Source organism: Panthera tigris, chromosome X, assembly GCF_018350195.1.
Source record: "Panthera tigris isolate Pti1 chromosome X, P.tigris_Pti1_mat1.1, whole genome shotgun sequence".
In the NCBI taxonomy this organism is placed as follows: Eukaryota; Metazoa; Chordata; class Mammalia; order Carnivora; family Felidae; genus Panthera; species Panthera tigris.
Window position 1 is genome coordinate 126,855,372 of NC_056677.1, and position 14,209 is coordinate 126,869,580.

The window sequence follows — 14,209 nt, forward strand, 5'->3', positions numbered from 1 at the left end:
TAGAGGGATAGGTGAAGTAGGTGATGGGGATTAAGGAGTGCACTTGTTGTGATGAGCACCAGGTGTTGTATAGAAGTGTTGAATCACTATATAGTAAACCTGAAACTAAGATTACACTCTTAACTATCCTGGAATTAAAATTTAAAAATAAAATTTAAAAAACATTGAGACACCTCTTTTCACCCACAAGATTGGCAGGATTTTTAAAAACTGTCCATGTCTAGATATCAATAACGTGGGAAATTACACTTTCATATATGACTGGTAGGACTGTGAATTATAACTTTATTTGGGGGCAAAAGTCTGGCTATCTATTAAAAATAAAAATATGTATACTGTGACTTAGAAATTCCAGTTTGAGGTCAGTGAACTTCAAGATAGGTCAATAGAAACTATCCAACCTACAGATGAGAGGGAGAAAGAAAAAAATATGATGAAAACATTAAGGTATGTGGGACAATACCAAGAGGTCAAACATTCTTGTAATTAGAGACCTGGGAAAGGAGATAGAGAATAGGGTAAAAAATTTATTTAAAGAAATAATGACCACAATCTTTCCAAATTTGTAAAAACAAATGTACAGATCCTGGAAGATCAGTAAACCCCAAACAGGATAAATATGAAAAAAATCACAGCCAGAGAAAAATAACCTCCAGGGGAAGAATAATTCAATGGCATTGAAACTCAGCTATTACGAATGCCAGAAGATTGTCAAATAATATTTGGAAAGTACTAAAAGGAAAAAAAACACCTCTGAACCCAGAATTCTATGTCCGGCAAAATTAGCCTTCAAAAGTGAAGACAAAATAAAGACATTTTCAAATAAGATAAAATGAAGAGAATCTATTTCCAGCATACTTGCACCATAAGGAATGCTAAAGGAAATTCTTCAGATTGAAGAGAAGTGATCTGAATGGAAGTGCTGCATTGGTAATAGTAAATAACTAGGTAAATATGAAGGAATATTTTTTCCTCATAATTTTCTAAAACTACATATGACCATTTAAAGCAAAAAATTATAGCATTTTCTTATGTGTATTGGTAAGTATATAGATGTAATCCATATGGAAATGATAGCATACAGGATAGGGGGGTGATAGATGTGTCTACATCATACATAGCGGCTGGGGCGAAGGCCAGTATAATGTTAGTGCTGTTGAGGCTATGACCTCATCCATATCTACAGGTAAGCGAACTTAGATGACTGAGGTGACACTTACCTTTAGGCAATCTCCCTGAGTACAAAGGACTGACGTCAGTGATTCCATGAGGGTAGATGTTATATGGTCGGCTTGCTTGATTTTTAAATATAATCTGCAAGTAAAAGTGAAATAGAAGACCAAGTCTTAAAAGGGCCAGGATCAACCAGTGTGGCCCATCTCCAGAAGACAAAAGCTGCCTTATGTCCATACTGTAGGGGTTTGAGCCCACATAAAGCTCAAAATATTTGTTCTTTCTGTATAACTGCTCAAATAGTCACTTAGGTTTTTCACTAAAGGTCCCTTTCCATTTCTTTACAGTTATTTCACTTGTTCAGGAAGTATTCTTTGCACCTTCTCAAACTAATTGAAATTGAATGTCTGCTGAGGACACTGCTTCTTCTCAGCCTTTTCCCACCATTTGGGCCCTAGTTCCCCAACAGCTGAGAGGAAAACAGTGACTCAGGTGATAAAATTCTTCACTGAATGCGCAGGGACGACTAGGAGGATAGCTGATGACAGCACTCTCAACTGCCCCAGGATATATGCTGGCAATCATTCCCCTAGTTTAGGGCCCCCTGATATACATATGAAGGGTATCATGACTACTAAACAATAATAAATGGAGTTTCCCTAGCAACAGCTAGCCCCTTAAGGTCCTGGAAACCTTGTTTCCAAAATTTCTTAGAGACTTACTCTATCCCTGACCCCCACCGAACCTGAGGGTATATAATCAGTTACCCATTACAACCCCAGTGCAGCTCTTCCTGCCCACAGGTCCTGTCCACACGCTTTAATAAAGTCACATTTTTGCACCAAAGGTGCCTTCAAGAATTTTCTTGGCCATCAGCTCTGGACCACCCCACCATCACCCTAAAACTTCATTACTGTTAGGTTTTCCTAGAAATTCACCTTCCCACTTACTTAGTTGACTAATATCTGCTTCCAGATTCTCACTGTCAAGTGCTTCTGTTTTCACTGAGAAAAGAGATTACTCTTCCTCCCGCCATCAAATCTACCCACCTATGTGCATATACGGCCACATTCCCTCCTGCGAAAATCACCTCCTATCTAATGACAACATCTCTTCTGTTGTACTGCTACACAATAAGGTTGCAGCATCTTCCATTATGAAAACTTCCTTTTGGAACAGAATAGAGTCACTTAACTGACAAAGCCACCCAGGCGCCCCAATATACTCATATTTTTAAAACAAATTTATAGTCCAAATTTATCTGTGTAACATTTATGATTTTTAGACGATCATATCCATTGGAGACAAGGCTAAATTATGAAGCTTTTAGATACTCAAAATTCTCCAGACTTTGTCTCCTGACCCAACCTTGTATCTCCTCCTCAACTTACCAACAGTGTGTCTCCAACTTCTCCATAAAGTAAAGGTCCTAGGATTCCTGATTCATACTGAATAGCTTCACGAGTCTTAAATGTTTCATCTGTGTATGCCATAAATCGAACTTTTTTGTACTTCCTACCAATCCGCTGAGGACCACTGTTCAAATATAGATGTTTATAACTTCTGCATGAGACACAAATAGATGACATGTTGGGATGGAGAGTTCTAGGTAGGGACAGGTGGCTAAAATCCAGCTCTAAAACAGCTGATGAGATTTAATCAAGGGAAGGAGGGAGAAAAATACAAGTATCCCTGATGCTTAGCTATGTTAATAGGGCTATATTATTTGATTCCATATCTGTACTTAATCCCAACCATGGCTTGAGGATTTGTTGTTTTGAATAATTGGGAAGAACTTTTTGAAAATGAGGAAGAGTTCATACCAAGAGTCAAAGGTGCTTACCGGTCACTGGGAGTGGGGGCCGAGGGAGCATAGTCCCAGTCCTCCTCTTCGGCGGCAATATAGTGGATCCAAGTTTTAGGATGCTTCTTGGCAACTGAGCGGATTTGAATAAAGGGAGAAGGGCTGTCGCCATCAAACCTAACCATGTCCATGTCAGAATCATAAAGATCATCATCATAATCTTCCTCTTTTTCATTAATTTTCATCCGTAGCTGGGGTTCCTCTGGGCAGCTATCTACTTTGACATAAGCTTCCATGCCATCTGGAGTCAGACAAATCAAACAATGTCAGATTCCTACAAGACTCTGGCCTTCAAGACCCTCTCCTAAGTGTTTTCTTCTCCACGCCAGTACTCTTCTTTGCCACTCTCCTACAGGGATTACCTCCCCCATAGCTGTTCCTTGCTGCTTTCTTCCTATATGGTCTTTGCACTCACTGTTTCCCTTCAGCCAGACTCTCCTCCAATCTATGTTTTATCCCTTTTTCAACACTCACTCATTTGCTCTTACAATATATATGAATATTTCCCTTGTGGTATTGGCTCTGAGCCTATCACTCCCCAACTCCCAAATTATAAACGAGCAGACTTGACACACTGCGTATTTTCAGTACGTGGTTTTGTCTAGGTCAGACCAACTCCCCACTCCTCCAGTTATCTATGATTTCTATATGTACTCCATTGAATCATGATACAAACCACCGATTTAATAAGTTTATCAGGAAAAATGTCAGTATAGATATAAATTTCAAGAAACATTCCAAGTTCATAGAAACATGGAAAGGTACAACTTAGAGCGAAGGAAATATGTCATATATTTTAAGAGCATGTGTGCCTGTGACTAGTTGCGAGCCCTAAAGCAATCTCATCTCTGGCTTTAAAAATGTGGATGGCATCAGTACTCCTGTATCCCTTGGGTAAATTCCTAGCAGTGCTATTGCTGGGTCATAGGGTAGGTCGATTTTTAATTTTCTGAGGAACCTCCACACTGTTTTCCAGAGTGGCTGCACCAGTTTGCATTCCCACCAACAGTGCAAGAGGGTTCCCGTTCAACTGATGAATGGATAAAGAAATTGTGGTTTATATACACAATGGAGTACTACATGGCAATGAGAAAGAACGAAATATGGCCCTTTGTAGCAACGTGGATGGAACTGGAGAGTGTGATGCTAAGTGAAATAAGCCATACAGAGAAAGACAGATACCATATGTTTTCACTCTTATGTGGATCCTGAGAAACTTAACAGAAACCCATGGGGGAGGGGAAGGAAAAAAAAAAAAGAGGTTAGAGTGGGAGAGAGCCAAAGCATAAGAGACTCTTCAAAACTGAGAACAAACTGAGGGTTGATAGGGGGTGGGAGGGAGGGGAGGGTGGGTGATGGGTATTGAGGAGGGTACCTTTTGGGATGAGCACTGGGTGTTGTATGGAAACCAATTTGACAATTTCATATATTGAAAAAAAATAATAAAAAATAAAAAATAAAAAATAAGAAAAAATGTGGATGGCAATACCTCCTGCCCAGTCTATGCCACAGGCTGTTCTGAAGCTCAATCCAAAGAAGGGGGGCCTGTTTACTGGGTGATGGGGAACAGGGTAGCTCTCAGGAGCGGCAGACAGCTAGTCTTTAAACTAGTTCATGTGGCTTCAAACGTTATTTATTCTAGGTCTACAAATGAAAAGCTTTATCTGAGGTCCAACAAGACAAAGAATTTTTCTGCAAAATGTGGATTAAAATCAGTGGAAACAAGTCAAAATAATAAAACAAAACATAAACCCTTCAAACTAGATAGTGACCAACCTGCATACAAATAAATAACCTATTCCTGTTGTGTGCCCAGTAGGATATCCTTTGCCCCCTAATGTCTTATCAAAAGTCCCCCAAACATGATGTAACAGATGGGGAAAAGAGGTCCCTATTCTTCATCATTATAGGGGACTATAGACAAGGCCACTCACTGAACATAAGGGGGAAATAGTGGAAGTGTGGCAAGATCCAATCTCTTCTCCAAGGCAAACAAGGAATCTGAAGAGAGCATTAATACAAGAGTGGTAGGAACAAACGAGTGCTGAGTGCTGTTAGACATGAAACATTAGGCCTCCTCAACATGTTTCTCCAACAGCCCTCAATAGCCACAAGAGGGGACTAGGCAAGGAGTGATGTTACGTTGATGCAAGTTTAGGAGTTAGTGGAGTAAACACACAAGACGGCAAATGGGGGTGGGATGATCATGTTATATGAATTTTCACAGGCTGTAGCTCCCAATGAGGTCACATTAACAATAATTTGAAAGTGTAAGCACTGTTGCCCCAACTCACTTAGACGGGACCTTTGGCCCTTCGCAAAGTCCTCATCAAGACGTCTTCGAAAACCTCATGTGGTGTGTCACCTATGCTTGGCAACTTCCACCCGCAGCGTGTCACCTCCTACCAGGTGCTGACAGAGCACCTCTGTGTACACCAGGAGTGTGGGCTTTCGTGCTGAGAACTGCAGTATCATCTTGTCTTTGCTATTTACTGCTCTCGGCATCACTACTGCTGTCCTACAACCTAGGTGACTTATTTCCTTACATTTCTCATAAAACATCTCTTCGGCTATGACCTGCAATGTCTCTCTCCATGGTATTGAGGCCTAGTTAATGGGCTCAGGCTGGGAAACCAATACTGTACTGTCTTCCTCCCTTTCACCACAGCATTCATTCCTAAAATATCTCCCCTCCCTCTATCATAGTCATTTAGACTAAAAATTCACCAGTACTACTAACACTCAAGCCCTCTTACGTTCAAGGTGAAATCTTTACTCTGAAAACTGACAACTAGGGCACCTCAGTTGAGTTCTAACATAATCTTATACTGGACAGTGGACACTAAAAGAAGAGCTGAATATGTATAGTACTCATTTTTAAGATCAACAGATATTACCATGCTGGTGGGAAGAGATGTGACAAAACAGTAGAAACTGGCCAAGGTCCATCAGGAATGTCTGAGCAGTGAGGAAAGTTATTGGTGAGATCTCCAAGGAGGCCTGGCGGTGGTTTCTGATGAGAAAGGTGTGACCTTCAAGAAAAATTGAGTGCACTTCGGGCGTGGTGCCCATTCCAATCACATGCCAATAGACTGATTTCTTGTGGCATCCAGTCAGACCTATAAAGTAGAAATAAGATAGTTATGGTCAGCAAGTAGAGAATTTGAAAGGGAAAATGCTGTCTAGGATAGGATGGACAAACTGACCTTCAAATTTTATTACTGACTTGGAATAAAACTTTCCAAGGAGGCTAGGGTACTGCCAAACCAACAGCTCTCACCAAGGTCACCCACCAGTGAGTGCCATGCTGCTAAATCCAATGGACCATTTTCAGCCACCTGCACCTGTTGACCATTCATTCCTTCTTGAAATTCTCTTCCTCCCTCGATCTCTGTGCCAACACCTCTCTGGGCTTTGTTCCCCTGTTGTTTAGACAGCTCCTTCTGTCTCCTTTCCTGACTCCTCAGTAAATTACAGATCACCTAGGATTCACCCCTAGACCTTATTCTCTTATTGACCAATATTTTCTCCTTGAAAAATATCAAAATTATTCTTTTTACTACGCTCACTTCTCACATCCAACCTGATACCAGTTACGGCAATATAATTAATAACACTAATATTTACTGTGCACTATCCAAACTATTTTACAAGTAACTCATTCACTCCCTCCAGTAACCATATGAATGTAGAAACTATTGTTATCAGGAGAGGAAACCAATGCCCAGAGAGGTTAATTAACTTGCTCAGATTGGAACCCAAGCAGCCGTATGCTTAGACTCACACTGTTAACTACTAGGGCACAGTTTTCTCGTATTTTGGCTCCCAAATCTTTCAAATATATCTATTTTTCACCATCATCACTATCCCCACCATCTTAATCCAAGCGAGCTACCATTATCTCTTGTCTCCGTGTCAAGTCCCAACTCTCTAGTAAGTCCTAGAAAGCCCTGAATGGTATTGCCAATTTAAGTTTCCTGCTTTTGTTTGTGACCTGTTTGTCCCAGGGGAAGCTTAAACATCTTCTCTTTGTTCTCTGAAATTCCACAATCATAATTTTTTGTGGGGGTCTTTTTAAAATTTATGCTACTGGGAAATTTTTATATGAGGACTCAAATACTTTCATCTATCATTTCTTTGATTTCTGAAATCTGTTTTAAACAGTATTCTCAATCTCTTTTCATTTTCATTTCTGGGAGATTTTCTCTATTCTAACTGCCTTCTATTGAGTTTGTATTTTGAAAACCATATTCCTCATTTTTGTGAGCATACTCTTACTTGGTTATTTCTTTTTCATAAAATCCCATTATTACTTTATTGATGCAATATCTTCTTGAATCTTTATGAAAATACTAAGTTGACCTTTTGACAAGTTTTGTTCAGTTCTAAGGATTATCTCTTTTTCTTCTGGGATTATTATTTTATTTATCTCTGCATATCCCTTTCATATTTCAGGCTTTCCTTAAATATTTGTTCATCCTTGGCCCCATCTATTTTAAGCAAAAGGAAAGAGAAATCTGTGAGCTCTGTGTACATGGGCAAGTCTTCATTTTTAGATGACTGGAAAAAGAATCAGCCACTTCAGTTTAAGACCCCACCAGACGCCAGAATTCAGTGGGCTTTCCTCTGGGCATACGGAGCTGTCTGAAGACAACCAGAGGAGAGAGCTGTGGTGGTGAGTGAGGAAGATCCTGAGGATTCTTGAGCACAAATGGACATACCTGGCAGAGACCTGTTGACATAGCCGTTGACCGTGTGCATTTCATGCTGGGCCTGAGCAGATGAGTGCCAGCTTTTTCCTGAGGAGAGAGGAGGCAAATACAAGGCTAGCTCAGTGTCTGTCTCACGAATGACGCTCCATTTCTCCTTCCCTCCGTCCCATGGTGTGAGCAGTCTTTGCCCCCAAATCAGTAAGAAAAAGGGAGAAGACAATTACTAAAAGGCAGACATTTCTTGCTCAAATTGATGGTCTCTCCTTATATTTGTCTGACAGTAGATGGGAAGGGATGATGACAAGTGATAACGAGAAGGGAGAATATTGGTTAGTTTGTGCCATGAGGATTTCACTCTATTCATTCACTGACTTATTTGAAAGGGAGCAGACAGGGGCGCCTGGGTGGCTCCCTCGGTTACAGTTAAGCATCTGACTTCGCCTCAGGTCATGATCTTGTGGCTCGTGGGTTCCAGCCCCACGTCAGGCTCTGTGCTGACAGCTCAGAGCCTAGAGCCTGCTTCGGATGCTGTGTCTCCCCTTCTCTCTCCCTCTCCCCTGCTTGTGCTCTGTCTCTCCAAAATAAATAAACGTTAAAAAAATTTTAAAAAGGAGCAGATGAAAATCATCGTAGAAAAGGACTCTGAGTCCCTGTCCCTGTCCTAATTGCTTCATTCAGATTGTAGTAATGAAAATCCAAGAACCTGAAAGCTTGCCCACCTCCCCTATGAAATTAATGAGTGAAAGCACTGTAAATATTATCATGGCACAGCCATCTCCCTGAAGTTGCCCCTTCGTATAAAGGAGTAGCAGCTAATACTGAAACTTTCTGAAGCACCCAGCTTTTGTGGGTAATTCTCCTAAGTTCATTTATCTGTTCATCTACTAATTTCTTCATTCATCCAAACGCATTTACTGGGCACTTCTGAGTGCCAGGCACTGAGGACAGAGAAGACACTCTCTGCCTTCAAAGTGCTTACAATTTAGCTTAAATAGAGAAGCCAGCAATTATAAGTGAAGAGTAATGTCATAGAGATGAGAACAGGCTTTTACAAAACCAGAGAGAAGAAACTTCACTTCACCTGAAAGGGAAGGGATATAATATCAAAGTATCAGGCAATGATGATTTAGTGTGATAAGGAGGAAACTCCTTTGTTTGACTTTCTAGTGGTGTTTTGAAGATGATTATTTTATTGTTTTTTTTTCAAAAAAGGTTGTGAAATATTATTTGAAGTAGCTAATATAAATACATAGTTGCATTTGCTCTGTTTATTGTAATGTATACTAAATTAATGCAGAACCATAAAGACAATTTCACTAAAATCTACTCACAAATTTGCTTTCTGTATCCTTCATTTCATCTATGTAATATTGTGCTTTAAAAAAATTTTTTTTAGCATACATGACATTTTATTTTCTTGATGAGGGGATCTCTATTTTCTTCACCAGAATTGTCATTAATACAAAATCATCAGGGTTTGTATACCAAAAGTTTTCTCCAGGACCTAGTAAGCCTTCCTGTTCAACTGCATTTGTAAATAAACTTGCTGATGCATTAAAAAAAACTGTGGAGGGTCCCATGGGTGGCTCAGTTGGTTAAGCATCCAACTTTGTCTCAGTTCATGATCCCACAGTCCGTGGGTTCAAGCCCTGCATCAGGCTCTGTGCTGACAGCTCAGAGTCTGGAGCCTGCTTCAGGTTCTGTGTCTTCCTCTCTCTCTGACCATCCCCTGCTCGTTCTCTCTCTCTCTCTCTCTCTTTCTCTCTCTCTCAAAAATAAATAAACATTTAAAAAACTGTGGAAATATATAAAGAGGCATCTAACCCAGACTGGAAGGAAAAGGAAAATCTTCACTTGGTGTGAAGGTGCAGACAGGCTTTCTAGGCAGAGGACAGCGTCAACAAGGATCTGGATGCAAGAAAACACAGGGCATGTTGCAGGGCAATATAAAATGTGTTCAGCATGGCCAGCACCTGAACAGTGAGGCAGGAAGAGGGGCCCAGTGAGGCTAGACACATCATCAGTAACAATGGAACATCAGGGGACAGGAGAAGACAGGGAGACTAGTCAGGAGAGAGATGATGGGGTCCTCAGTTCAGAAGAGGCTGTGTAGGAGGATAATGGCTCTATTAGCAGGAGGAGGTAGCAAAAGTTCTGATACTACTGAGGACCTACTCTGTGCCACATAATGTTCTAAGTTACTTAATTGAAATCGCTTACATAATCCTCACAACTATCCTATGAAAAAAGTACTATTATTTCGATTTTAAACTTAAGAAAATTGAGACACAGAGAGGTTAAGTAATTTGCAAAGGTATTTAAAAGTAAGAAAGAAAGATAAGAGAAGGTATACTCCTAGAAGCAGACAGTCAATGCTGCTTGCCAAGAGCAGAGAGGTGGGGGAAATGGGGAAATGTTGGCTAAAGGCTACAAAATTTCAGTTTTAGGATGAATAAGTTCCAGAGATCTAATGTACAGGCATGATAACTATACTTAATAATACTGTATTGGACACTGAAAATATGCTAAGAGAGTAGATCACAGGTGCACTCATCACACACACAAAATAGTAACTATGTGAGGAGCTGGATGTGTTGATCACCTTGACTATAGTAATCACTTTATTATCTTCTGTATATCAAATCATCATGTTGTACCCCTTAAATATGCACTTTTATGAACATTTCCTTTAAAAGACACATGAAAAGATGCTTAAAATTACTAATCATCAAAGGGGCGCCTGGGTGGGTCAGTCGGTTGGGTGTCTGGCTTCGGCTCAGGTCATGATCTCACAGTTTGAGTTTGAGCCCCGTGTCAGGCTTTGTGCTGACAGCTCAGAGCCTCGAGCCTGCTTCGGATTCTGTGTCCCCCCTCTTTCTCTGACCTTCCCCTGCTCGCACTCTGTCTCTCTCTCTCTCTCAAAAATAAACATTAAAAAATTAAAAAAATTACTAATCATCAGGGAAATACAAATGAAAAGTGCAATCACATCAAAAAGACAAGAAATAACAAGTGCTGGTGATGATGTAGAGACAAAGGAACCCTGTTACACTGCTGGTGGGAATGCAAACTGGTGCAGCCACTCTGGAAAACAGCATAGAGGTTCCTCAACAAGTGAAACATCGAACTGCCCTATGATCCAGTAATTCCACTTCTGGGTATTACCCAAAGAATTCAAAAACACTAACTTGATGGGATACATGCACCCCTATGTTCCCAAGTATAGATTCATACATGACTGGATAAAGAAGATGTGGTATGTATGTATGTATGCATATATATATACACATATGTGTATGGGTGTACATGTGTGTGTATATATATGTGTGTATACCCACACACATATATATGCACATGTATATACACACACACACATGATATATAAAACTTGGCCACAAAAAAGACGGAGATCTTGCCTTTTTGCAGCAACATGGATGCACCTAGAGAGCATTTCAGTTATGTTAAGCGAAATAAGTTAGACAGAGAAAGAGAAATACTATACTATATGGGTTCACTTTTACGTAGAATCTAAAAAACAAAACAAACAAAGCAGAAACAGACCCACAGACACAGAGAACAAACTCGTGGTTGACAGAAGAGGGTACAGGGATGGGTAAATGGGTGAAGGAGGTTAAGAGATACAAACTTCCAGTTATAAAATAAATAGGTCACAGGGATGAAAAGTACAGCACAGGGAATATAGTCAATACTCCTGCAATGCACTCATCATGGTGAGCATTTCATAATGTATATACGTGAATCACTATGCTGTATACCTGAAACTAATTTATGTCAACTATACTTCAATTAAAAATGTTTTTAAATTTTAAATAAAAAATACATAAAATTTTCTAAAAAAGGAAGAGGTATTTAAAGTTAGAACTAAAAGTCTCTGTTGATGGATTTAATGGAACTCAGGTTGTATTTTTTCTTGAAATTCAGTTTTCTCCCCATCTCTTTCACTCCTGAACAGTAGTTTATGATCTTTCTATAATCTGGACAATAGCAGCCCTCATTCTCGAGCACCAGATTAAATTAATATATGTGATTTGTTTCAGGAGCCCAGGATTCAGACTGCGGCTCACTCACCTTCATCAAATACAGCAAACAGGAGTACAAATTCATGCAAGGTCTGTGTCCTTTCTTCAGCCAGACTTCCTGAAAAAGAAGTGAGAATATTTGTCTTCTATTACAAATCTTATCACAGGAAATCAGCACTAATAGCTGCTTTGTCTCTTGGTCTCCTGTTAACTTTACATAGTATTGCTTCTTGGTGTCAGGCCTTCTGTACCAGTTTTTGTAAAACTGTTTGGGGTAAAGCACTTTTTTTTTCATTTCAAATTTGTTCCAGACCAGTACTTTTGTAAAACATAGGAAAAACAAATTACTGAGAAAATGAAATTAAAGAGACATACAAAATACAAGTCCATATAATCATATTTCATAAATATGTATGTGTTCAGAACAGAAAAGAGAAAAAGAAAAATTATAAAAACTGTAAATACTGTTCATAGAAACTGTGCATAGAGGCAATTAATATAGTTTCTATTATACTTTTAACTTTTTTAACTTATGCAATTGTAAATACACAAAGCATTATGACCAAAATAATAATTATCAATAATAAACACCTATAATCACAATTTAAATCAACACCATGTATATCGATATTTAAAGTTGTTAATGTTACAAATGAACTTGCTTCATGCTTTAATTATTGAATTTGTCAGTTGTCTTTGTTAGCATTATATTTCTTCATTTGATTGGGAAGTTTTCTTAGCAGGCTTCTTTAAGCAGGAAGATATTTGTTTATGACATTTTCATTTTTCCTTGTACCTTTGACACTTGACAGTAAATCTTAGATTGGGCAAAGAAAGTAACTCACCCATACAAAATTAAGATACAGGTAAAGCTGTCTAAAAACATCTTAATTCTTTTTATTTATTTTTAAAACAATCAAATAGTGAAATTGACTTTTACTTTTCATGTTTAAGTCATGAATCTTAACACAGGTATGGATTCATGAAACCACCAACCATCAGGACACAGAACAGTTCCAACATGCCTCAAAACTCCCTCCTTCTATCCCATTATAGACATATATATATAGTCATGTATACAGAGACAGTCATATATATGGTCATATCCTTGGCAACCACTGATCTGTTCTCCATTGCAGTATATTTGTATTTTTGAGGTTGTCCTATAAATGGAATCATACAATATATAACCTTTTGAGATTATCTTTATTACTCGAGATAATGCCTTTGAGATTTATCCATTTTGTTGACTATATCAGTACTTCATTGTGTTTTATTGCTGAAGAGCATTTCATGATGTGGATGTACTACAGTGTGTTTAACCAGTCATTTGTTAAAGGACGTTTAGGTTGTTTCCAGTTCTTGGCCATTGCAAATAAAGGTGCTGTGAGCATTAATGTACACATGTTTATGTGATTGTTAAGTTTTTATTTCTCTAGGGTAAATACTCAGGAATGGAAATTAGGTGTATATTTAATTTTATAAGAAACTGGTTATAACTGTGACATCATCTCCAGGGTGTATGGGTTTTTTTCCCTACCACCAAGCAATTCTGTAACACCAGCCGGGTGTCCAACAATTTAACTTAATTCTGGTGCTATCTCTCTGGAGATGGTGTAGATTCCCACAAGTTAAAGGCTCAGTTCTATGGGACTCCCCTGCACCCACACGTCAGATGCCAATCGAAAGTCCAAATCATCACCTGTGCTTCTGACCCACCTCTATAGCTCAGAGGTTCCAACAACACCTTTCTTGGGTTCCATTAATTTGCTAGAGGAGCTCACAGAAGTCAGAGAAATAATTTACTTACTAGATTGCCAGTTTATGCAAAAAGGATACAACTAAGAAACAACCAGGTGGAGGAGAGGTGTAGGGAAAGGCATGGGGAAAGGATGCAGAGCTCCCATGCCTTCACCCAGGTATGCCACTCCCCTCAAATCTCCTGGTGTTCACCAACCTGGGTCTCTGAACTCCGTCCTTTGTGGTTTTTTATGTAGGCTTCATTACACAGGCACGATTGACTGAATCATCAGACATTGGTGACTGAGCTCAATACTCAGCCCCTCTCCCCTCTCTTGGGGGTGGGGGTGGGGTCAGGGGGGTGAGACTGAAAATTCCAGCCTTCTAGTCACTTGGTTGACTCTGTTGGCAATCTGCTCCCATCCTTAGGTGTGTGGTCTAAAAATCACCACACTAACGTAGCAAAAAGACATTTTTATTGCTCTCATCACAGAAAATCTCAAGGGTTTTAGAAGCTCTACCAGAAGGAGATGAAAACCAAATATAGATTTTATTTAAATCACAGTATTACACTGCCAAACTGTTTTCCAGAGTGGCTATGCTATGGTGAATCCCCACCAACAACGTATGAGACTTCCTGTTGCTCTGCATTCTTGACAGCATACTTAATTTTAAAATTA

General features: G+C 39.3%; 1 protein-coding gene across 1 annotated transcript in view; it reads right to left on the bottom strand.

The window, feature by feature from the left end:
* Positions 1–14,209, bottom strand: part of F8 (coagulation factor VIII) — a 117,041-nt gene that overhangs the window by 64,991 nt on the left and 37,841 nt on the right. Inside the window, exons 5-10 of the mRNA XM_042974082.1 lie at positions 11,839–11,907; positions 7,759–7,836; positions 5,935–6,156; positions 3,017–3,278; positions 2,565–2,736; positions 1,221–1,314 (exon numbers count right to left, since the gene is read on the bottom strand). Of these exons, the coding sequence (XP_042830016.1) occupies positions 1,221–1,314; positions 2,565–2,736; positions 3,017–3,278; positions 5,935–6,156; positions 7,759–7,836; positions 11,839–11,907 (897 nt within the window). The remainder of the gene's footprint in view (positions 1–1,220; positions 1,315–2,564; positions 2,737–3,016; positions 3,279–5,934; positions 6,157–7,758; positions 7,837–11,838; positions 11,908–14,209) is intronic.